The sequence below is a fragment of the Macaca mulatta genome, chromosome 3 (assembly GCF_049350105.2).
Source record: "Macaca mulatta isolate MMU2019108-1 chromosome 3, T2T-MMU8v2.0, whole genome shotgun sequence".
NCBI lineage: Eukaryota > Metazoa > Chordata > Mammalia > Primates > Cercopithecidae > Macaca > Macaca mulatta.
The window spans coordinates 175,561,687-175,583,907 of record NC_133408.1 but is presented as its reverse complement, the minus strand read 5'-3'; the positions used below and the strand labels follow the sequence as shown (position 1 = coordinate 175,583,907).

Genomic DNA, 22,221 nt, shown 5'->3' with positions numbered 1-22,221 from the left:
TAAGCACCTAATAGCTATTATTCATATTAGTGAGAGGACTGGTTTTCAAATGTTGTAGTCCAGTATTTCCCCCCCCCAAAAAAAAAAAAAAAAAAAAAAAAAAAGGTTTTTCTAAATTTTTTAAGAGAAAAGTTCTCACTCTGTCACCCAGGCTGGAGTAGAGTGTTATGATCATAGCTCACTGCAGCCTTGAACTCCTGGGCCTAAACGATCCCTCTGCCTCAGCCACCTGAGTAACTAGGACTACAGGCACATGCCAACACACCCAGCTAATTTTTTTAATTTTTTGTAGAGACAGGGTCTATTTTTCCCTAGGTTGGTTTTGAACTTCTGGCCTCAAGCAATTCCCCCACTTCAGCCTCCCAAAGTGTTGGGATTACAGGCGTGAACCACCGTGCCCGGCTCGCAAACAACTTCTTATAACAGATTAAAGAGGAGTTTTGCAGTAGCGTAGAGCTTCGAGGAGCCCTCTCCAGGAGCCCAGTCACCCTGGGCACCACCTCCACAAACTGGAAAACCCACACGATGGCATAATCTTTAAGTGTCCTTCAAGCTTTAGCGTTCCCTATCATTCCAGAGAAGTTGAGAAAGTGGTATGGGAAAGAATTAAGGTGTCCGCGGCAGTATATTACAATGATTATGGAAAAACATTCCCATTTTGCTTGGGAAAATCAAAGTGGCTTGGTCCCAGGTCTAGGCACAGCCCAGAAATGGGAGCATCACCAATGCGAATTGGGGGTCACCTGTGGGCTCCTGGATCGTTACCTATACACGTTCGCACGGACAATACCAATGCACCATGTCACCTCTCCGTTTCAGCTGGGTCACAACCTGCCAGATCCCCACCCACCCAGAACCTGGGCAGACCAGACACAGGCTCTAGGCAGGCGCCAATGTCCTAGTCTAGCTCCAGGGCCGGGCAACAGTGACACTCAGCCCAGGCACCACAATGATTTTGCTGTCCTGAAGGCAACTTAGGCTCAACCAGTCCTGGTGTCTGCCAGGCAGGCTCCCAACTCTGCCTCCAGCCCTCGCCCCTGGCTCTGGTATCGTATGTGTGGAAGGGGAGAGCAGCCAACTCTTCGCCGGGCTCTCTAACAAGTTCCGCGGGTCTGTTTGTTAAAGAAAAAATTCCAGTGGGTGCATCCAACACATGGAACTCAAGTACAGAAATTATATTTATCCGCCCCACTGCCAAGGAGATCACATGCCCCGTGAGTCACTCCAGATGTGCTCAAAAACAGAGTCTCTCTGTGGAAGCCCAGTCCCCCAATCCCAGAGAGAGTCAAATGAAGAGAGGTACCGACTCCTGTCCCACCCAGGACGCAGCCTTCAGCCTCCAGCCTTCTGAGGCAGAGTAGGCATTTCTGCACGTCTGCAAAAGGAAGGGAGGGAAGCACTCCATCATCTCACTGGGAAGAACAGCGCGGGCATACCTGCAGCTACTGGGGTTCCATTGGGCTTGAGGGTCGATTCGTCACCTTTTGAAGGACAAGATGCATTGGAAGACGTTGCTGCTTCTGCTGTTGTATTCCAATGCTCAGGCTTCCATGTGCCACAGGTGGAGCAGGGGTGAGTTGCTTTTTATTCATTTGTTTGTCTGATGCTCATTATTCTTTTTTAAATGTAATTCAAAATTTGGAGGGAAGGACATTAGAAGCCCCGCACTCTCCTTTTATCTAATCTCTGTCAATTGCTTGATGCTTCTTGACATGTTCCCCCTTCTTAGAGGGTGATGGGGAAATGACACTGGAAAAAAATCAAAGCCCCTGAGGGAGCTAGGTCGAGGTGGAGAACCCAGAGAGCATCCCTTTCTGGTATCCCAGAGATAACTCATTTCTGCTTCATAGAAAGTAGAACTCATTTCTTCGACTGCCCCCACCACCTGCAGCAGTTGGGCCAGACCATCTGGAGAGCAGGTGCTGAGGTCTGCTGCTAAAATGATGGAGTGATGGGGGCTGGGATGCCAAAGGCCTGCTCCCTGGGGGAACGAGAGCAGAAGATCTACAGGACGTTGCCTCCTCACCGGGAGGGGATGCATCTCTGCAGCCAGAGGTGGGCAGGTGAGGAGAGCAACCCTTCAGCCTCCGCCGCACCCACCGGCCCCACCACCTCCTCACAAAGGAAGGGGCCCCAGCAAAGGCTGTTCTCTCATCACTGACTTCCTCCCTCTCAGGATGTAGTTCCTCCTAGCTGGATGGCATCTTTTCTCCATTTCCCTGGGACTGGCTCTGCTTGGTAGACACCGGGAGCACCTCGAGCCAGAGTTTATCACTGTTAGGAAAGGAGGTACCCACAGCACTGCCCACTCTTCACCAATATGAACTGAAATCTTTCCACTGCCTAAAGTCAACTGAGTTCACTCTCCCAGAAAGAACTGCAACAAGAATGGGCTCCTTCAAGTCAGGCCAGTAGGTGTTTCTAGAGATGCAAAATTGGAAGGCAACTGGCATGGTGGCGTGGACGCACCTCCTGCTGGCTTCTCAAGGACCGTGTCAGGGAAGGAAGGAGTGGCCGGAGTGGGGATAGAGCAGCGCAAGAGAAGGATCTGAAATGGGAGGGAGGCAAAAGCTACTGTACTTATGCTGGGTTTCATTTCCTCACGGTTCAACCTGATGTTAGAGACTTACATCTCTAACAGGGATATAAGTCTTTTGAGCTGAGCTGTGAAGTGATCATTGCCCAGAAACAAATAATACAGCATTCTTCATTTTTCTCATAACAACATTGCATACACATGCACATGCACATGTACACCCCTCCCTTTTCCTTTTTTAATTTTTAATGTTTAATTTCTGTGGGTACATAGTTGTTTGTATTTCTGGGGTCTATTAGATGTTTTGATACAGACATGCAGTGAATAGTAATCACATCATGGAAGATGGGGTATCCATCCCCTCAAGCATTTATCCTTCGTGTTACAAACAATCCAATGATACTCTTTTATTATTTTTGTTATTTCTTTACTTATTTATTTTTGAGATGGAGTCTCAGGCTGGAGTACAGTGGTGCAATCTCAGTTCACTGCAACTTCTGCCTCCCAGGTTCAAGCAATTCTCCTGCCTCAGCCTCTGGAGTAGCTGAGATTACAGGCACCCGCCACCACACTTGGCTAATTTTTGTATTTTTAGTAGAGATGGGGTTTCACCATGTTGGCCAGGCTGGTCTCAAACTCCTGACCTCAAGTGATCCACCCACCTCAGCCTCCCAAAGTGCTGGGATTATAGGTGTGAGCCACAGTGCCCGGCTCTCTTTTAGTTCTTTTTAAATATACAATTAAGTTATTATTGACTATAGTCACTCTGTTGTCACACATCCCTGTTCATGATGTGCACAAACTTTGAGGTAGTACTTGGAAGTAAAAAGCAAAGAGATCTTGGAGTTGGGTTCTGTCGCTCCCCTCTTTGTCACACTGGGGATTTGCTTATTAAATGGGATAATAATGCCCATTCTTCCTAATGCACAGGCTGTTACAAAGCCAAAAGGGATCATTTGACTTGCAATATGGCTTATAAACATAACAGCCACATCATGAGCTACTCTGCAAGGGACCTGATTTAAGTTCCATCTCTATTTGGCAGTGTGATCTCAGACAAGTCTCTTAACCTCTCTGAGCTTTAGTTCACTAACAGGTGACATTAACATCCATCACATCAATAAAACTCACCCTCATTGTGTTACTGTGAGGGTCATATTCAAAAATATAGAAGAAAATGCTTTGTAAATGACAAAGCACAATATAAATATTAGCTATTGCCTACCCATTTTTGAAAAATAAAAATTTTTCATTAAAGGAAGTTTGAGGCTCTTAACAGGGGAATCTACAGCAACATTCTGGGAGCAGCTTCTCTGGACCATGTCCTTCCACATCGGGGAAGGTCCTTCCACAGTGAGTTCACAATCCACTGACTCAAAGCCAGCCCATCTGATATCGAGGCCACTATGAGGCAGCGGATGTGACGTGCTAGATTAATGGCTCAAGTCAGCACTCAGAGTCAACAAATGATATGGAGTCCCTCCAACCATCATCAAATGTCTTCCACGTAGCTGATTTTTTTTTCATTTTTAACATTTTTTTCTAATTATAAAAGAAATACACAATTCTTGCCATCTTTTTTTTAAGACAGAATAGGAGTCACACCCAAATGAATAACAGTTTTTCCAAATGTATTATTCATTTCACCTTCATCCTTACCCCCACCCTACCTCCAGCCTCAATTCAAAGTACTCCCTTTGGAAAGTCTTAGGGCAATCTCTTCCTGAGATTTTCCTCTTCCACCCCCTGCCCTTCAGCACCCCGCCCCACTGCTACCCCATGTCCATCCTCCTACCCTCCTGCTCCAACACGTAGAAATGTAGACGTAAACCCACAGGCAATATGCACCCTGCTGTTAGGACTGTCTTTTTCCTACCATCCTCCCAGCCTTTCCCTAAGCGCTCTCTAGGATTCCACCCTGGGAGGCAGCTTTCCATGCCAGGATCCAGGATCACCCATTCCAGCCCCACCAGCTTGATGAAGACCAAATGACTCACCTGTGGCCAAGCCAGGAAAGCCACATCTACACACACACACACACACACACACAAACACACACACAGGTGGCCCACGTCCCAGCACATACCAGGTCCTGCCAGGGCACTACTGGAAGGGGGAGGACTAGCCATACTTGAGAAACAAATATGCATCTATTAAGGAATATGAATATCTATGCTTTTGTTGAATACACACAAATTATTTTTTAAGTAGTTTAATAGAGCCGCCCTTCCATTTTTTGATGGAACTTATGTCATTTTCAGGTGTCCACTTTAGGGTTGTGTGTGTCCTCAGCCATGAATGTTCCATGAGGGAAAGGCCTGTGGTCAGTACTCAGTAAGTACTCATTGACTGCCAGCCATGGTAGTGCAGGCCTGTAATTCCAATGACTCAGGGGGCTGAGAGGCCAAGAGTTCGAGACCAGCCTGGAAACATAGTGGGACCCCCCTCCCATGTCTTAAAAAATTAAAATTAAAACAAATTAGCTGGGTGTAGCAGCATATGCCTGTAGTCCCAGCTACTGAGAAGGTTAAGGTGGTAAGATCACTTAATGCCAGGAGATGAAGGTGGTAGGATCACTTAGGCCCAGGAGGTCAAGGATGCAGACAGCTATGATTGAGCCACTTCACTCCAGCCTGGATGACAGAGCAAGACCCTGTGTCCAAAAACAAAATTGTTTTAAGTATTAACTGCCCAAGTGCCCCATACAGAGCCATCTTCTCACTCCACAGTAACTCCATGAGGCAGGTGCTATCCTGGCCATTTACAGGTAAGAAAACTGGAGAGTGAGGCAAGAAGTGAAGTGCCCCAGCTCCCCCAGCTGCAAGGGCAGGATTGAAGTTGATCCCCGAGGTCCATCTGCTGTCACAGTGCCCCATGCTCATTCGTCCGCTCTGCATATTTCTCCATCCCCATGGGCCACTCACCTACTCCCGGCAACCCCAAGCTCCCCCTACGTGGTGGAGCTTTCCAGCCAAGAGGAGCTGGCTGCCACAGCCCTCTCAGGAGCTCTCCCAGAGGACCCCCACGCACAGGGCCAAGACCCTGGCTTGCTCAGAATAGCACTGTGTTTACAGAGGGCTGGTCCAGGAGCCAAAAAGTAAATGACATCCGTCAGATCTGGCAAAAGATCTTTTACAAATGAGAGCTTTTCCTTTCCACACCCACTGTCCTTTCCATCGAGTTGCTTCAACTGATTCATTAAAAATACAGTTGTAGTTTGGCTTGAGATGGTCTGCAGCTTGAATCCTTTCCAACAAGCTATTTGCCACAAATGCTACACACAGTTCTGGGGAAAGCATGATTAGCCTGAATATCGTGCTACTGAACATATCGAAGGGATGGGAGGAAAGAAGAAAGAGACTTTTAACCCAGATTACAGAAAGTCAAAGAGAAGGTCGGGCTGCCCAACAAAGACAGGCTACTCCACTGGAGTGCCTCTGGCTGTTTGTCTAGGCAAGAAAGCTTTGAAGGGCTAAGGTGTGGGGGAGGTAGGGGACAGCACTCACTGAGATCAATTAAAAAATAGCTTCTTCCAGGCCCAAAAAGGGACTCCTCCGGGATAAGGAGAGGGTGTGGTGGAGACAGAAGTCAACATCTACTTTCTGATCATTAGCCAAGACAAGAATCACAAATAAACTCTAGATTCACCCTATTAGAAAAGGAAGGATTTTGTAAGGCACTCTATTTGAAAAGAATAGAGCTTAGTGGCCAGGGAAGGTAATGTGTTCCTATGGGATTATTTATTCATCTGATGAACAGGAAGGGGCATGATGCTAGGCACTGGGAGTGCAACAGTGAACAAAATAGACAAAATCCCATACCCTCTAGTGAGAGGAAACAGGCAACAAATATATTTATATTTTAAAATAGGTGATTTGTTGGATGATAATAAAGTAGGGACAGAGGCTAGAGAGTCCAGAGGGTTGTAATTTTAAACAGAGTCATCACAAAGAGCGTTTTTCTCCAGCCACATTCAGGTGCACAGGGGCAGGTGTGGAATGGGGAGAGCTGGATTGTGCTTTTGCCAAGCGATTGCAATGGAACAATAAAGGGCCAGGCGCGGTGACTCACACCTGTAATCCCAGCACTTTGGGAGGCTGAGGCAGGAGGATCACTTAAGGTCAGGAGTTCGAGAGCAGCCTGGCCAGCATGATAAACAACCCCGTCACCACTGGAAAAAAAAAAAAAATTAGCCGGGCATGGTGGCACCTGTAGTTCCAACTACTCAGGAGGCTGAGGTGCAAGAATCGCTTGAACCTGGGAGCCAAGATTGTACCACTGCCCTCCAGCATGGGCAACAGAGCAAGCCTCTTGTCTCCAAAAAACAAAAAAAAAGAGGAACAATGAGGGAGAAAAGGAGAATCAAAGCAGGAGAGTGATCCTAAAAGTAGTTCTTTTACCTTGCATATCACATTATTATAAGTCAAAGTCAGAGTTTTAAAAAATATGTATGATCCATTTAAGAATACATTTTCTATCAAATGCATAGGCATTCCTTCATTCATCACTAACTACCATTTATCCTTTCTGGAATTATTCAGAACTGAAGAATGCCCAGTCTCTGGGCAGAGGTACCTACAAAAAAGAGCATTGTTCACTTATCAGTGAGATTGGGTTTTGCAGCCTTGGAGATCTGGATTTTAATCCCAGCCCTACCTCACATAAATCGGATGGCCTAGGGCAATTTTCTTAACCTCCAAGTTTCTTCATCTATAAAATGGAAAGTTCATATTTACCTCACGAGGTACCTATGGACAGCACAAGGCACACAGTGGGTGCCCCTGAGCTATTGCATTATTATATCTGAGCTCCACATGTTAAGAGCTTTAGTCTGAGCTCCAGAGGTATCTCTCAGCAGAAGACATGGACAGAACATGCTATAACACATGAATCATGAACTCTGGATCCAGCTCCTGGACTAACTCAGTCCATGTGGCATGACCTTTAGCAAGTGAGTCACTTGTTCTATGCTGGTCGGTCCCATGTGTCCTAGATGCTCATTTGTGCAGGGAATCAAGGAGGAACTGAGCAGCGCTTGGTTTCCCCACCCCATGGCCAGCCTGGGCAGCCAACTTCCACACAAGTTGACCATTGAGTCTCAGGGCCCTTAGGACAGACACACTGAGTGGCCCTCATGGACACATTCACATCCTGAAGAAACGCCTGGACAGTGGGCTGGGCGGGGAGCATTGAATGGAGAAGAAAGTAAACAAATGGGCCCAATTGTACACAAGCAAAAGAGGCACAAAGTCCGTGCTTCTGACATACATGTCACACCAACCTTCTTGTCTGAGGTTCAGTGCTCAGGTGGCACCTGGGGGGCGTGGGATCCTCCTGCCAGTCTCTGGTCTCCCCACCCCACTCTTAGAGGGGGTGCCGTTGCTAATGGGCATCCAGGGAGGAGCACTCAGGCCTCCCTCCCATCAGCCTTGTGAAGGCTGGGCTGCCCAGAGCACTTTACTCACAGGGAGCAGGGAGCAGGGAGCAGGGAGCTGAACTTAAAGCGACCTCCATAAGTTTGAGGGATGGGGCAGAAGGAAAAGGAAGAAAAACCAGCAAAGCCCTGAAGAGTCTCCAAGGCTGTTGTTTTGGTTTGGTTGTATCACTACCTAGTTTATGTTTTCTTAAATCATTCCAAAATGTATCCTGAGACTGCACCTAGAGCACTGCATTACACACACACAGAGGTGAGGCAGGGGCTGCACATAGCCCATTCGCTCCCTCCCAGGGCCTGGCAACCCTGATGAAACGTTTCAGGGTGGCGTGCAGCAAGATGCAAAACATGCGGCCTGGATGAAGAAACATAGAGATAGAGAAGGAAAACCACCACGTACAGTGGGGTTCCCAGGAAAGTCTTCCTGCGGAAACAGGATTTTCTAAAATGTAGGAGCCAGTCTAGTTTCCAGCTTTGCACATAAACATCTTGGAGTTTGCCAGCCCTTGTTTCAGCCATCAGCATTTCTGGTGGGGTCCAGCCTTTGTCATTATGGACAAGAACATCTTGGAGTGATTGTACATTGTGAAATTTGACCTCTGTGTTGTGACATTGATCAGATAGAGCTATTTCTCACCCACCACCTCCAGCCTTTCCAGTAGAGATTCCCTCTAGGTCTTGCCTCACGCAGGGAGGCAGATCTGGGCGGCTGCTGAACCACTGAGATGTCTGCCCTAGAGCTGGCTGCACTCCAGCAGCCTAAGGGGCATAACCTTCCCTACCCCTGCCCAATGCACAAGGTCAAAGCAGCCACAGAAATGTAAGGGGCCGCACTGCTAGGGCTGGTGGACCAGTACAGGGGTGGGGGTGAGGAAGGGAGGGAGAGAGACCCATCTTTAAGATTCCTGTGCTTCCCACACATACATTCTGATTTTTTACTTTTTAAATGGATTGGTAGGACTTCTTTTTTAGCTTCTAGATATTGATCCTTATCAGTTACATTCATTGGAAATGCTTTCTCCCATTTGCTTGGCTTTTTCTTTTCTTTTCTTTTCTTTTTTTTTTTTTTTTTTTTTTTTGAGACAGGGTCTCATTCTGTCACCCAGGCTGGCATACAGTGGCTAATCACAGCTCACTGCAGCCTTGACCTCCCAGGCCCAATTGATCCTCCTGCCTCAGCCTCCCAAGTAGCTGGGACCACAAGCATGTGCCACCATGCCCAGCTAATTTTTTTTTATTTTTAGTAGAGACGGGTCTCACTTTGTTGCCCAGGCTGGTCTCAAATTCCTGGGTTCAAGTTATCCACCCGCCTCAGCTTCCCAAAGTCCTAAGATTACAAGTGTGAGCTGCCGCGCCTGGTACAAACTTACATCCTAAAGCAATAGCCATTCCCCTTGTCTGAAGGCTGAAGCTATTTCTAAGTCTCCACCAAACTATGTTATTATTCAGTACAATACCAAGAGCTATTGGAAATGACAGAGTTTCCATTATCAAGCTCAGCTTTGAATCAGGAAGTATTTTCTTCTTGGCTCTTTGAGAACTAGGGGTCCGCCTGGGGTGAGCATGTTAAAGGCATGTTGCTGTTCACAGGGCAACAACTGAGTGAAGAAAGTCCAGGTCTAAGATCATGAATAACTTCCAGGCAGGCAGCCACAGGCTGGCTGTGATTACAGAGAGCAGGAAGGGCTCCACGCCCTGACATTCCCTCCCTATCGCCTTCATCTGCTGGGACTGGGGTTTTTGTTTTGTTTTGTTTTGTTTGTTTGTTTTTTTAAGGGAACAATACCTTTAATTTGGCAATAAGAGATCAATTCTCGCAGAATTAAAGAAGTCAAGTCGCTCTTAGATCCTATCCTAAGAAGGGGGTTTCATCCACCCCCTTTCTTCCTGGCGGGAAGAAAAGAAGAGCATGAAGAAAGAAACAGGCACACCTTGACCTAAGACCAACTCATCTCATACCAAGGAGAAAGCAGAGACAAAGCCCATGCCCTCTCTGTGCCTGCACTCCTCACCTCCAAGAACGTGATGACCTTGGGCTCTTCAGTTGGCCTTGTAAGGCCCCATCAGACAGGCAAGAACTCTGAATTGTTTTATGGTAGAAGGACACCATCGGCCTGTGATGTGGATAACACAGATCTGGCTGCCTACTGGAGCCTGGGAGCTGGAAAAAGTCCCAGTGCCTACGTTTCACTCCCAGAGATGCCCACAGATTGGCCTGGAGTGTGGTCTTGGGTATTCGGGTTTCTAAAAGTGCCCAGATGAATCGAATGTCTAGTCAAGGCTGGGAACCACCGGTCTAACCAGAGAGCGGCCACACAGCCTAGGGTCAGCGTCTTCCACACAATTTCAGGTCAGGTTCACTCTCACTAGGACAGTGGTTCTCAACCTTGGCTGTCATTAGAAGCACTTAGGAAGCTTTACGAAATCATAATGTGTTGGTTGCACTCTGGTTCAGTTAAATCAGAACTCTGGAGCCAGGTCCAAGAAACCGCTTTGGTGACTCTAACAGCGTGATCTAGTGGCGTCACAGACACCTCGCTCTCCTGCGTTCCACCTGACACTACAGGCACTGGCAGTGGATGAACAGGGGCAAGGGCTTCCTCAAGTCATGAAATCTATGATTCTGTGGGAAACTGGCTCTTTTTTGGCAGACTCTGCTGAAATGCTGGGCTAGTGAATACTGCCATGGAGCTGATGGCTTCTTCCCCGAGCATGGTCTGGCAAAACAGAGCTGGTCACTCTGCTGGCCGAGGCGACCATTAGTGCAGGAATTTGGTCATCGACAGCTATGCCTGGCACACACCCTAGAAGCCTGCCAGGCTCTGCCACGGGTACAGAAATATAAAACTATATGGATCCCAGTCCTTGAGGAACTTGTAGTATCGATCATAAGTGAGTTACTAAGAAAGTAATTTACAGCAATACTATGATATATCCATCAGGCTTTTCTGGGACATGGGAGATCCCCACAAGTGAGCTTTACAGGAAAGTTCCTCTAAGTTAAAGATGTTTCCTTTTTTTTGTTTGTTTTTATCACTTCTGATGGAAATCTTTCTAAAATGATTTCCATCCTTCTCTGCCTTTTTTTTTTTTCTTTTTTTTTTTTTTTGAGATGGAGTGTCACTCTGTCGCCAGGCTGGAATGCAGTGTGGCACAATCTCGGTTCACTGCAAGCTCTGCCTCCCGGGTTCAAGCAATTCTCCTGCCTCAGCCTCCCAAGTAGCTGGGATTACAGGCACGCACCACCATGTCCAGCTAATTTTTGTATTTTTAGTAGAGATGGGGTTTCACCACGTTGATCAGGATGGTCTCAAACTCCTGGTCTCATGTGATCTGCCCGCCTTGGCCTCCCGAAGTGCTGGGATTATAGGGCCACCGCGCCCAGCCTGCCTTCTTTAAATGCGTACACTGAACATAATTTGACCCTTTCTCGGTGGCTCAAGGGCACTATTATCAACTAGCAGAGCTGCCATGTATGATTAAGCAAAATATGCCTGTGCAACTTCAGGAGGTGCCAACACCTTATAGTCTTGATTTTTGCCGTTATTTCCCCAGTTTTCTGGTAGATCACAATCAAGTGTCTTAAAGGAGCTGTACCTTTTTCTCTCAGCTGCCGGTCATTTCTGCACAGTGCCTGCTCCCCAGAGGGGCCGTGGAGGTGACCAGGGCTATTTGCTCCTAGCCTGACGTGGTCATAGAGAACTGCAGTTTATAATGATCTTTCCTATACCCTCTGATGTTCTGTCTTCTCCCTCACTTGACCCCAGCCAGTGCCTAATTCTTGGTATCCTACGTACCTCTAGTAGCCATTCATCTTCCTCCAGTTACCACTTCTACATGCAACCACTGGGGAACAGCATTGTCAAGTCACTGACTTTATACTAAATGCATTCCTAAATCAGCCAGCCTTGGCTGGGTGCGGTAGCTCCTGTTTGTAATCCCAGCACTTTGGGAGGCCGAGGCAGGCAGACCACTTGAGGTCAGGAGTTCAAGACTAGCCTGGCCAACATGGTGAAATTCTGTCTCTACTAAAAATGCAACAATTAGCCGGGCATGGTGGCACGCACCTGTAATCCCAGCTACTTGGGAGGCTAAGGCAGGAGAATCACTTGAACCCAGGAGGTAGAGGTAAGAGTGAGTCAAGATTGTGCCACTGCACTCCAGCCTGGGTGACAGTGCAAGACTCCATCTCAAACAAACAAACAAAAAAATCAGCCAGCCCTTGGAGAAAGCTCTGAGCTTGACCCCACAATGATGCCCTAGATCCAAGGGCCAGGGTCTTGTGCAGCTCTCTTCCTTTATTTTGTCACCTGTGTTCAGATTCTTGGCAGCTATATTTTGGATGCACCTGAGGTAGCCAGAAGCCTGATCTTCTGATTTAAAAGGGCAGAAACCAGCACTTCATAGTGGTAACATGCTAAGATGTGTGCTGTGCTATCAGGGAACAGTGTTTTCAGGGAACTCACTCATCGACTTTGGAGCTTTTTGTTTGCTCATCATTTCTGCTTTGCTTTATTTTGCTTTGGTTTAATATAAATTCCCTAAGGCATGTGTATCCCTAGGCATATAGATTTTACAAAACTTTCTCAAATGGTTCTTCCTTTTTCTTTTTCTTTTCTTTTCTTTTCTCGTTTTCTCAGATGGTTCTGATGAGCAGCCAGTTTTTCAGCCACTGGTCTGGCATGCCTGAGAGCTTTCTAGGCCACACCAGGGGGGTGTGTCACCTCTCTCCTCACTCTATGTCCACCACCACTTTCAAGTCAGTCCTTTTTTTTTTTTTTTTAACATGGAGTCTCGCTCTGTTGCCCAGGCTGGAGTGCAATGGCGCAGTCTTGGCTCACTACAACCTCCACCCCCCATGTTAAAACGATTCTCCTGCCGCAGCCTTCCAAGTAGCTGCAATTACAGGCACCTGCCACCGCGTCTGGCTATTTTTTTGTAATTTTAGTAGAGACGGGGTTGCACCATGTTCGCCAGGCTGGTCTCGAACTCCTGATCTCAGGTGTTCCACCCGCCTTGGCCTCCCAAAGTGCTGGGATTACAGGCATGAGCCACCAATCCTGGCCAAGTCAGTCCATTTTTAAGACTCCTTGACTACCCCGCAGGTGGATCAGAGGGAAAAGTCCTGGGTGCACACAGCAGCCAGGAACTCACTGTTTTCTTTCTTTCAGCCGTGCTCTTCCCTGCTGCCCACCGGCCAAAGAGGTCCTCATCACTGCCATTGAACCCAGTCCTGCAGACCTCCCTGGAGGAAGTGGAGCTGCTCTTCGAGGTAGGCAGAGGGGAATGTGCTCAATCCAAGTCACCCAAAAGGCACTGCACTTTCTCTCTCTTTTTTGGAAAAGAAGTGACCTGAGCCCCTGACCATGAGTGACCCCTGCTGTGGTAGGGACTAGCCTAATTTGTAGAGGTCACAGAATCTTGCTCATTCATAAAGTATTCCTCATGCCTCCTGTCTTTCCCACATGCTATAACAGAGAATGATGGCGTTAGGAGTTCAGTTCAGTTTAAATTAAAATTAGAATTGGCCCATAGGCATCAATCCTGGCGCCCAGGCAGCAGAGTGTGGCAAAATTCCCAAGCAAAGGCCTTGAGGCAGGACTTGCCAGGAAATGCCAAGCTGTTGTCTGGGTGCAGCCATGTCTCCAAGGCCCTGCATGCTGTGACAGCAGTGCTGTCTGGATGAGCTGCCAGCCCAGCTGGGTTTCTGGAAGCCACGGACCACCCTGCCAGCTCTCTTCCACTGCCTCTCACCTTGCATCACTGAGACCCCACTCCTCCTCCAAACCACAGGGTCAGTTTCCCAAGGCCACCCAGATTGGTTCAGTGTTATGATTCCAGGCTCGAGATCTGAGCTTTAGTGCTAGCTCTGTCACCCGTCCGCTATGCCACCTTGCCTAAGCCATAGTTTCTCTCTGGGCCTGACTCTCCTCATCTGTTAAATGAGAGAATTCAACTATGCTGTCCAAAATTCCCGTCCCGCTGTGACATCCTCTGACTCCATGCACTAGGACTGTCTGGTTAAGAAAGAGACAGCTGGGCCAGGTGCAGTGGCTCATGCTTGTAATCCCAGCACTTTGGGAGGCTGAGGCAGGTGGATCACCTGAGGTCAGGAGTTCGAGACCAGCCTGGCCACCATGGTGAAACCCCATCTCTACCAAAAATACAAAAATTAGCCAGGCGTGGTGGTGTGCACCTGTAATCCCAGCTACTTGGGAGGCTGAGGCAGGAGAATCACTTGAACCCGGCAGGTGGAGGTTGCAGTGATCTCAGATCATGCCACTGCACTCCAGCCTGGGCGACAAAGCGAGACTCCATCTCAAAAAAATAAAATAAAATAAGAGATTGGCCGGGCGCGGTGGCTCAAGCCTGTAATCCCAGCACTTTGGGAGGCCGAGATGGGCGGATCACAAGGTCAGGAGATCGAGACCATCCTGGCTAACACGGCGAAACCCCGTCTCTACTAAAAACACAAAAAATTAGCCGGGCGAGGTGGCGGCGCCTGTGGTCCCAGCTACTCGGGAGGCTGAGGCAGGAGAATGGCGGGAACCCGGGAGGCGGAGCTTGCAGTGAGCTGAGATCTGGCCACTGCACTCCAGCCTGGGCGACAGAGCGAGACTCCGTCTCAAAAAAAATAAATAAATAAAATAAAATAAAATAAGAGATAACTTGCTGTAGCCATGTAGTTAAGTCAGGGGAGAGATTTCCAATCCTGCCTTGGGAACCAGACTGGGAAATGCAGAGTCTTTACCTAGTCTTGAACATGGGAGTCACACGAAGAGATCTGTATTTCAGAAAGATCATAGACAGTGCCATGGAGGATGAACTAGGGCAGGGGAAGACGGAGACAGGGAGAAGAGTTAGGATGTGGAGTCATTCCGTCCCGACTGTGAGCCTGGCACTACGCAGGGAAGTGCATGGCAGACGCAGCTCCTACGCTTAGTGGGCAGGTGAGAGAAAAGGGCAAACGTCTGTATCCCACTTGATTCCTAGCACAATCCTCTGCATCCTTCAAACTCTGAACATTTTTCCAGAGGTCTTATAGTAAATATAAAGAAACTAGAGCTATACCCAAAAAATAGATTGTTTGCCAAGGATGTACTTCTTGACTTTTCCAAAAGCTGCCAAGAAGAATCAGTTAGAACATCAGTCATCTGGCTTGGCGCAGTGGCTCATGCCCGTCATCCCAGCACTTTGGGAGGTCGAGGCTGGGGGATCATCTGAGGTCAGGAGTTTTCGAGACCAGCCAGACCAACATGGTGAAACCCCATCTCTACTAAAAATACGAAAAACTAGCCGGGCATGGTGGCGGGCACCTATAATCCTGGCTGCTTGGGAAGCTGAGACAGGAGAATCACTTGAACCCGGGAGGTGGAGGTTGCAGTGAGCTGAGATCGTGCCACTGCATTCCAGCCTGAGTGACAGAGTGAGACTCCATCTCAAAAAAAAAAAAAAAAAAAAAAAAAAAATCAGTAATTTTATGACCTTTATGTCTGAACTCTTTTTTGAAAGCTGGTTTAACACAGAAGAGAAACAGGAAGGGACCAACAGCCCGATCCAGTCACACCTTGTCTTTGAATAGAAAAACCAAGCTAATGCAGAAAGAGTCTCCCAGCTTCTGCCTTAAAATTATCTGAAATAGTTGATGCTTTAGATGATCTTTGTTGGGTGGGAGAAAGAAAGGGAAGAAGGAATTTATCCAGGACACTAGAAACTATAATTAGTCCCTTAAATACTGGCTTTGAACCAGGCACTCTATTAGCTTTGTCCATATTTGTCTTATTTACCTCTCACAATATCCCAGTGAAGTAGATGCTGTTACTAATTATTTACACAGAGAAGGAAAGTGAGGCTCAGAGAAGTTAAGTAACTTGTCCAAGATCACACAGCAAGTGAGAAAGTCACAACTGGAACTCAGGTCTCTTGGGTTCCAAAGCTCTTTTGGCAGCTGCCTCCCTAAGGGAAGGTGTGTGATAATGAATACAACTGTGTCCTCAGCAATGCCCCACTTCATATTTTTGCACATTCACATTTCTCACCAGTTCCTGCTGGCCGAACTTGAGATCAGCCCTGACCTGCAGATCTCCATCAAGGACGAGGAGCTGGCCTCCTTGCGGAAGGCCTCGGACTTCCGCACTGTCTGCAACAACGTCATCCCCAAGAGCATCCCAGACATCCGCCGGCTCAGCGCCAGCCTCTCCAGCCACCCTGGCATCCTCAAGAAAGAAGACTTTGAAAGGACAGTGCTGACCCTAGCCTATGCGGCCTACCGCACAGCCCTGTCCCATGGCTATCAGAAGGACATCTGGGCGCAGTCCCTCGTTAGCCTCTTCCAAGCCCTGAGGCATGACTTGATGCGCTCCTCACAGCCGGGAGTACCTCCCTGAGAGACTGGCCCACACCAGGACCTCGGAGCAGGGACCAGCACAGTAATCCAGAAAGTCTTCATTCTCTATTCCATTTACAGAGACCAGCAACAAAACACGTACCGCTGACACAGAGCAGCAGAGATCAAACACAGTAACGCCGATGCTCTTTTCTCCTTGTAGTTTCCTAGAAGACACATCTGATTCATGCCATCATGTGACCTGGAAGGGCTGGAGTAGTAATTCAAGATGCCTCCATGGGCAGAATGGGTTGCCTGTGGCAGGCAGAGGTCTGATATGCTTCAACCCAGAGCACCAGCCACACACACTCAAGAGTGAAGATAGGCCGGGCACAGCGGCTCATGCCTGTAATCCCAGCACTTTAGGAGGCTGAGATGGGAGGATTATTTGAGGTCAGGAGTTCAAGACCAACCTGGGCAACACAGTGAAAACCCATCTCTACTAAAATCACAAAAATCAGCCGGACACGGTGGCGCATGCCTGTAATCCTGGCTACTCAGTAGGCTGAGGCAGGAGAATCATTTGAACCCAGGAGGTAGAGGTTGCAGTGAGCTGAGATCATGCCACTGCACTCCAGCCTGGGGAACAAAGTGAGACTCTGTCTCAAGAAAAAAAAAACATTAAAAAAGGATTGAGGAAGGAGCTAAAGGAGACATCATGGCAGGAAGATGGGGGACAGATTCCTTCGGTCCTAAGGGACTAGGGTGCTGGGATGAATGAACATTTTTCCAGAGGTTCTATAGTAAATATAAAGAAACTAGAGCTATACCCAAATAAATATATTATTTGCCAAGGATATACTTCTTGACTTTTCCAAAAGCTGCCAAGAAGAATCCATTAGAAAATCAGTAATTTTGGCCGGGCGCGGTGGCTCACGCCTGTAATCCCAGCACTTTGGGAGGCCGAGGCGGGCGGATCACAAGGTCAGGAGATCGAGACCACGGTGAAACTCTGTCTCTACTAAAAATACAAAAAATTAGCCGGGCGCGGTGGCGGGCGCCCGTAGTCCCAGCTACTCAGGAGGCTGAGGCAGGAGAATGGCGGGAACCCAGGAGGCGGAGCTTGCAGTGAGCCGAGATCGCGCCACTGCACTCCAGCCTGGGCGACAGAGCGAGACTCCGTCTCAAAAAACAAAAAAAAACAAAAAAGAAAGAAAATCAGTAAATTTATGACTTTTATGTCTGAACTCTTCTTTTTTGAAAGCTGGCTTAACACAGGAGAGAAACAGGAAGGGGCCCACAGCCCGGTCCAGCCACACCTTGTCTTTGAATAGTAAAACCAAGCTAATGCAGAAAGAGTCTCCCAGCGAACAAGGTGGCATGAAGACCCGTGCCTGTCTGTCTTCATGTGAAAATCATTTAGCATCATCAGAGCACTAAATGCTCCAAATAAAAATGATTTTCAGATGACAGAATTCTACCCTTTCAAATGCCAAAACTTTCCTTTTAGAGATGTTGACTCGATATCTATTTAAACTATACATACATATCACCTTAAGCTTTTGTTTAGTGTAAGATCATCATTTAAACATTCTTGTGTGTGTGCGTGCGTGTGTGTGTGTGTGTGTGTGTGTGATATGAGAGAGATGGAGTCTCGCTCTGTCGTCCTGGCTGGAGTGCAGTGGCACTATCTCGGCTCACTGCAACATCTGCCTCCTGGGTTCAAGTGATTCTTCTGCCTCAGCCTCCCAAGTAGCTGGGACTATAGGCGTGCACCACCACACCTGGCTAATTTTTGTATTTTTACTAGAGACGGTTTTTTACCATGTTGGCCAGGCTAGTCTCGAACTTCTGGCCTCAAGTGATCCACCTGCCTCAGGCTCCCAAAGTGTTGGGATTATAGGTGCAAGCCATTGCACCCGGCCATATCATCATTTAAATATTCTAATGAAGAAGTTGGATAAGATAATCTCTAAGACTCCTACCTATGAAGTTTCTACAATCGTTTAACTGTGAGATGCTATAAGGAGAGCACCTGGACCTAAGAAGTCTGCTCAACTGTTTGTACCGACGCTGACAGGTCCCAGACTCCTCATTCCGTGTTCAGTTCTGAGTTTTTCTGCTGTCTCCGTCACTGTCAGACTATTAGAGCGTATTTTTCTTTGTTGCCAATACAACTTGCCCTTCACAGTCTGTTCTTTCGTAGCTGGCCATCGCCTACAAACTAAGATAGCCAGGCTTGTTATAATTCAATGTTAAATAAGAGTTAATAGATAAAGGCCTCTGCTAGGGGTTGAATGTCTGGGTCCTAATAAGGATTCCTCATTAGCTCAGAGATCTTTCTGGCTTCTCCTAAGTTTACGGCTGTGTTCTGCAAGCTAAAGCTGCAATAAGTCTGATCTTGGAATGAGTGAGGATTTATTGGGCTAAATTTGATTCTGAAATGGGTATTTAACAATTGTCATTTGATAAGGATGAGGTCTGGACTCCTTCAAAATCTTTGAGCAAATAAGCTTTGCCTAGCAGTGCTACCTGCATGATCTTTTTGGAGAAATACTGGGATGCAGGAAGAAGGTATTCATCATCAGAGAAAAACACAGTTTTGCATCCTGATATTCTCAGGCTCAGAAGATTAGTAAGTCTCAGTCTCTCTTTCTCATTCCTTGACCATACTGCTCTTTTACCTCCTTCAAATACAGATTCTGATGTATGCTTTTTTTGTTCAATCTTTCTCTTTCTAAATGTACATGTTCTCTCTGACACGGTCACTCTGCTTGTCTCTTTCTTTGTTTTTTTTAGTTGGTAGCTCTGCTGCTCTATATTTGGGCCCAGTTCCATATATCTTTGGGTCTGTTTTTCGATGCATCTGCAAGACTCTTCTGCTTGACTTTTGCTCTATCTCTGCTGACCCACACTCTAACACTCACTGTCTGTCAGTCTTCTCTGGGTATCATTGTTTAAATAAAGCAAAAGTCAGTGTACAGACGGTGTTGGGATCGCCCAGAGGCAGATAAACACGGTAGCCTACCTTCACTGTTTGTACTTTTCCTAGATGTCAGGTGGGGAGTGGATTAGCAATGGCCTCAGTCCCTAGACACTGTGCAATACCCTGATAGTCAGTGTCCCGCCCTGAGGCTCCACTCCCTTGACAATGGATCTGAAAACTTTCTTGTACTCAGAATCATCAGATAGAAAGGCCCACCCCTGTAGTCCCTGACCACCATGTTATGTAGATGGCTGCTCCCAGTAGTTAAGAAATCCATGAATGGGAGGATGGTTCCCTGGAACACTCACCCAGCAACAAAAAAATTAAACACAAATTGGGGCCTGAATTTCTGTGGCAATCAATGACTGAAAAAAAAAATAGAAAAAAGAAGGACATGACCTTTTTAAAGACAGATGAAGACTCGTTTTCAGTAACTAGAATCCTAAAAACTATTTTAATCTGAATGCAGATAATTGTTTACCCACAGTTTTATAACAATGACTTCATTGACATGCAGAATCGAATACTATGATCACCACCAGCAGCCAGCAAACCCTATTCTTTGCCCAAGGAACAGTAGAAATGTAGACTAGACAGACAAACAGGGTCTCCTATTTTGCCTCATTAGTGCCACACTCTACACAACTAGTCATGAAGGGGTCACATTTGGTTATAATTACTATTAGAATAATATGGGAGTGTGATGTTTATAGTGGAAACTTGCCCATGACTTATGTAACCATTTCTGCTGACAAATTTTAGGATCTAAAAACTTTGTGGGTTTTTTTGTTTTGTTTTTGTTTGTTTGTTTTTTGAGACAGTCTCTCTCTGTCCCCAGGCTAGCGTGCAGGGGCGCCTCTGCCTACAGGGTTCAAGCGATTCTCCCACCTCAACCTCCCGAGTAGCTGGGACCATAGGTGTACATCACCATGCCCTGCTAATTTTTTTTGTATTTTTAGCAGAGATGGGGTTTCACCATGTTGGCCAGCCTGGTCTCAAACTCCTGACCTCAAGTGGTCTGCCGGCCTTGGCCTCCCAAAGTGCTAGGATTACAGGCGTGAGCCATCGCGCCCGGCCCACGATCTAAAAACTTTCTACGTTTCCTCCATCGTTGGCATCCTCACAGCTATCTCCAGTGTCACTCAAGAGACATCAACAAACATTTAACTGCTGAAACCTTCATTGCTCTGTCACCTCACCTTGAATCTAACAAATCAAAGTATTTCTGCAGGTCCAACAGTCTAAAATTAAATGCTTGTTAAGTTATTTTGTACAACACCCCTTACTTTCCTAATCCATTTCAATATCTTATTTTTTTTATTGTGGTAAAAAACACATCACGTAAAATTTACCATCTTAACCATTTTTAAGCATATAATACAGCAGTGTTAACTCCATGAATGTTGCTGTACGACAGACCCCCGGAACTTTCTCATCTTGTAAGTCTGAAGCTCTATACGCATTGAACAACTCCCCCTTTCCCCCTTCCCCCTGCCTGCCCCAGCTCTTGGTACCATTATTCTGCTTTCTGTTTTTGAGAGTCTGACTACTTAAGATACCTCATACAAGTGGGATCTGGCTTACATTTCTTGAGCATTGTATTCTGGAAAAGTGTTTCCTTCCTCTGAAAAATGGGTAGAGTTCTGAAGGAGAACTACTGGTGTTATTGTATCACTTGCTGTACCTATTTTTATTTAACAAATATTCGTCTACGGTATAATAAAAATGTCATGATTGAGTTGCTCACCGGAATCTTTGTTATCTCAGAGTATCTCGCTGAGGAATCTGAAATGGTTCATGGGTTTGACAGTGGATGTTGACTTCCACAGCTGCTTATAATTATCCGGTGTCTTTAATGTTTGCGACCAAAACATCACACGTGGTATTGTTCATTCTGAGTTTCAAAATCATAACCAAAAAAATGAGGCCAGAATGTAGTAAATACAGTAGCCAGTCTTTAACATGCATTTAAAGAGTTGAGTCATCCTAGCCCATCCTATGATGGCAAGATAATTTCAAAGGGGACCTGGGCTGTCCACAGTTGCACCTGCCTTAAAAGTCAAGAAGAATTTGTTTTTTGGGTGACTTCCCTGGTCACTTTAGCCTGGGGATCATTTCCAAGTAGTATAGCTGCAGATCTTGGAACGCCATTCCTGTGTTCTGTGAATTCAAGACAACGTGGGTTTTATAACCCTTTGACTCTGCTCAGCATCTCCCAGATCAAGGTAAGGTCATGTTGCCAGGAACCACTACTTACAGAATGTTTGGGCTTTTGCTTTTGCTTTTCTTCCTTGCCCCAAATCCACATGTCCGTTCTGAGAAAAGAAGCTAACAACTTCTTCCAGTCTGTAAGCAGGAGAAATTCCAGAGTTCAGCTGCAGCTAAGACCTTGTCCCTGAACTCGTCAACTTCTTCCCTGCCCTCCCACCTCCTCCTTTTGTACCAGCCAAAGAAGGGCTTCGGTTTCCTTTTTGGAGAGCCTCAGAGAGAAGCATTTGAGCACCTACTTTAGCCAGAGAGTCCACTGACATCTGGGCATGAGACTGGCATCTAGACTTTGCCAGGGAGGCAGCTGTACTTTCCAAAAGATCTGGAGTCTTTCTCACGGGCTCATACCCTCGGCTGGCCTAGACCCTTTATATTCCCCCCTGGTGCTGAGGCGAACGATCTTTGCCAGCAGGGAAGTCTGAAAGGCTTAACTTTGTACTCTCTGAGGCAAATTCTCCAAAAGGAATGTTGCATTTTCTCCCTGCCACCAGGAACATTCCCTTCCTAAGGTCTAGATCAGCAGGTGGCCCTCCCAGCCAAAGCTCTGTGTCCTATGATCCGAAACAATAAAGCTGTGCTTGGGTACGTGAGATTATGTTTACGATGATGGTCATCACTCCAGCCGTAGGAAGTTGGAGAAACTGAAAAATAAGCTTAGCAGGCTGCCTAGG

At 46.9% G+C, this 22,221-nt stretch overlaps 1 protein-coding gene and 1 long non-coding RNA gene across 9 annotated transcripts in view; one reads left to right on the top strand and one right to left on the bottom strand.

Moving 5' to 3' along the window:
* LOC144339978 (uncharacterized) overlaps nucleotides 1–1,891 on the bottom strand; it is a 178,642-nt gene extending 176,751 nt beyond the window's left edge. The window contains exon 1 of the long non-coding RNA XR_013415627.1: nucleotides 1,437–1,891. This is a non-coding gene — a long non-coding RNA (uncharacterized LOC144339978). The remainder of the gene's footprint in view (nucleotides 1–1,436) is intronic.
* FAM180A (family with sequence similarity 180 member A) lies at nucleotides 1,206–21,034 on the top strand. Of its 8 annotated transcripts, none has more exons than XM_077997465.1 (4): nucleotides 1,206–1,572; nucleotides 13,142–13,242; nucleotides 16,013–17,119; nucleotides 20,345–21,034. In XM_077997465.1, the coding sequence occupies exons 1-3, from the start codon at nucleotides 1,497–1,499 to the stop codon at nucleotides 16,355–16,357; spliced, it is 522 nt and encodes a 173-aa protein (XP_077853591.1). In that variant the 5' UTR covers nucleotides 1,206–1,496; the 3' UTR covers nucleotides 16,358–17,119; nucleotides 20,345–21,034. The 8 variants fall into 8 exon arrangements, with proteins under 8 accessions (XP_077853591.1, XP_077853593.1, XP_001103728.3 ...); XM_077997467.1 differs by having other exon boundaries at nucleotides 20,338–21,034; XM_001103728.5 differs by lacking the exon at nucleotides 20,345–21,034 and adding an exon at nucleotides 18,041–19,053 and having other exon boundaries at nucleotides 16,013–16,856.
* Nucleotides 21,035–22,221: the final 1,187 nt, after the last annotated feature.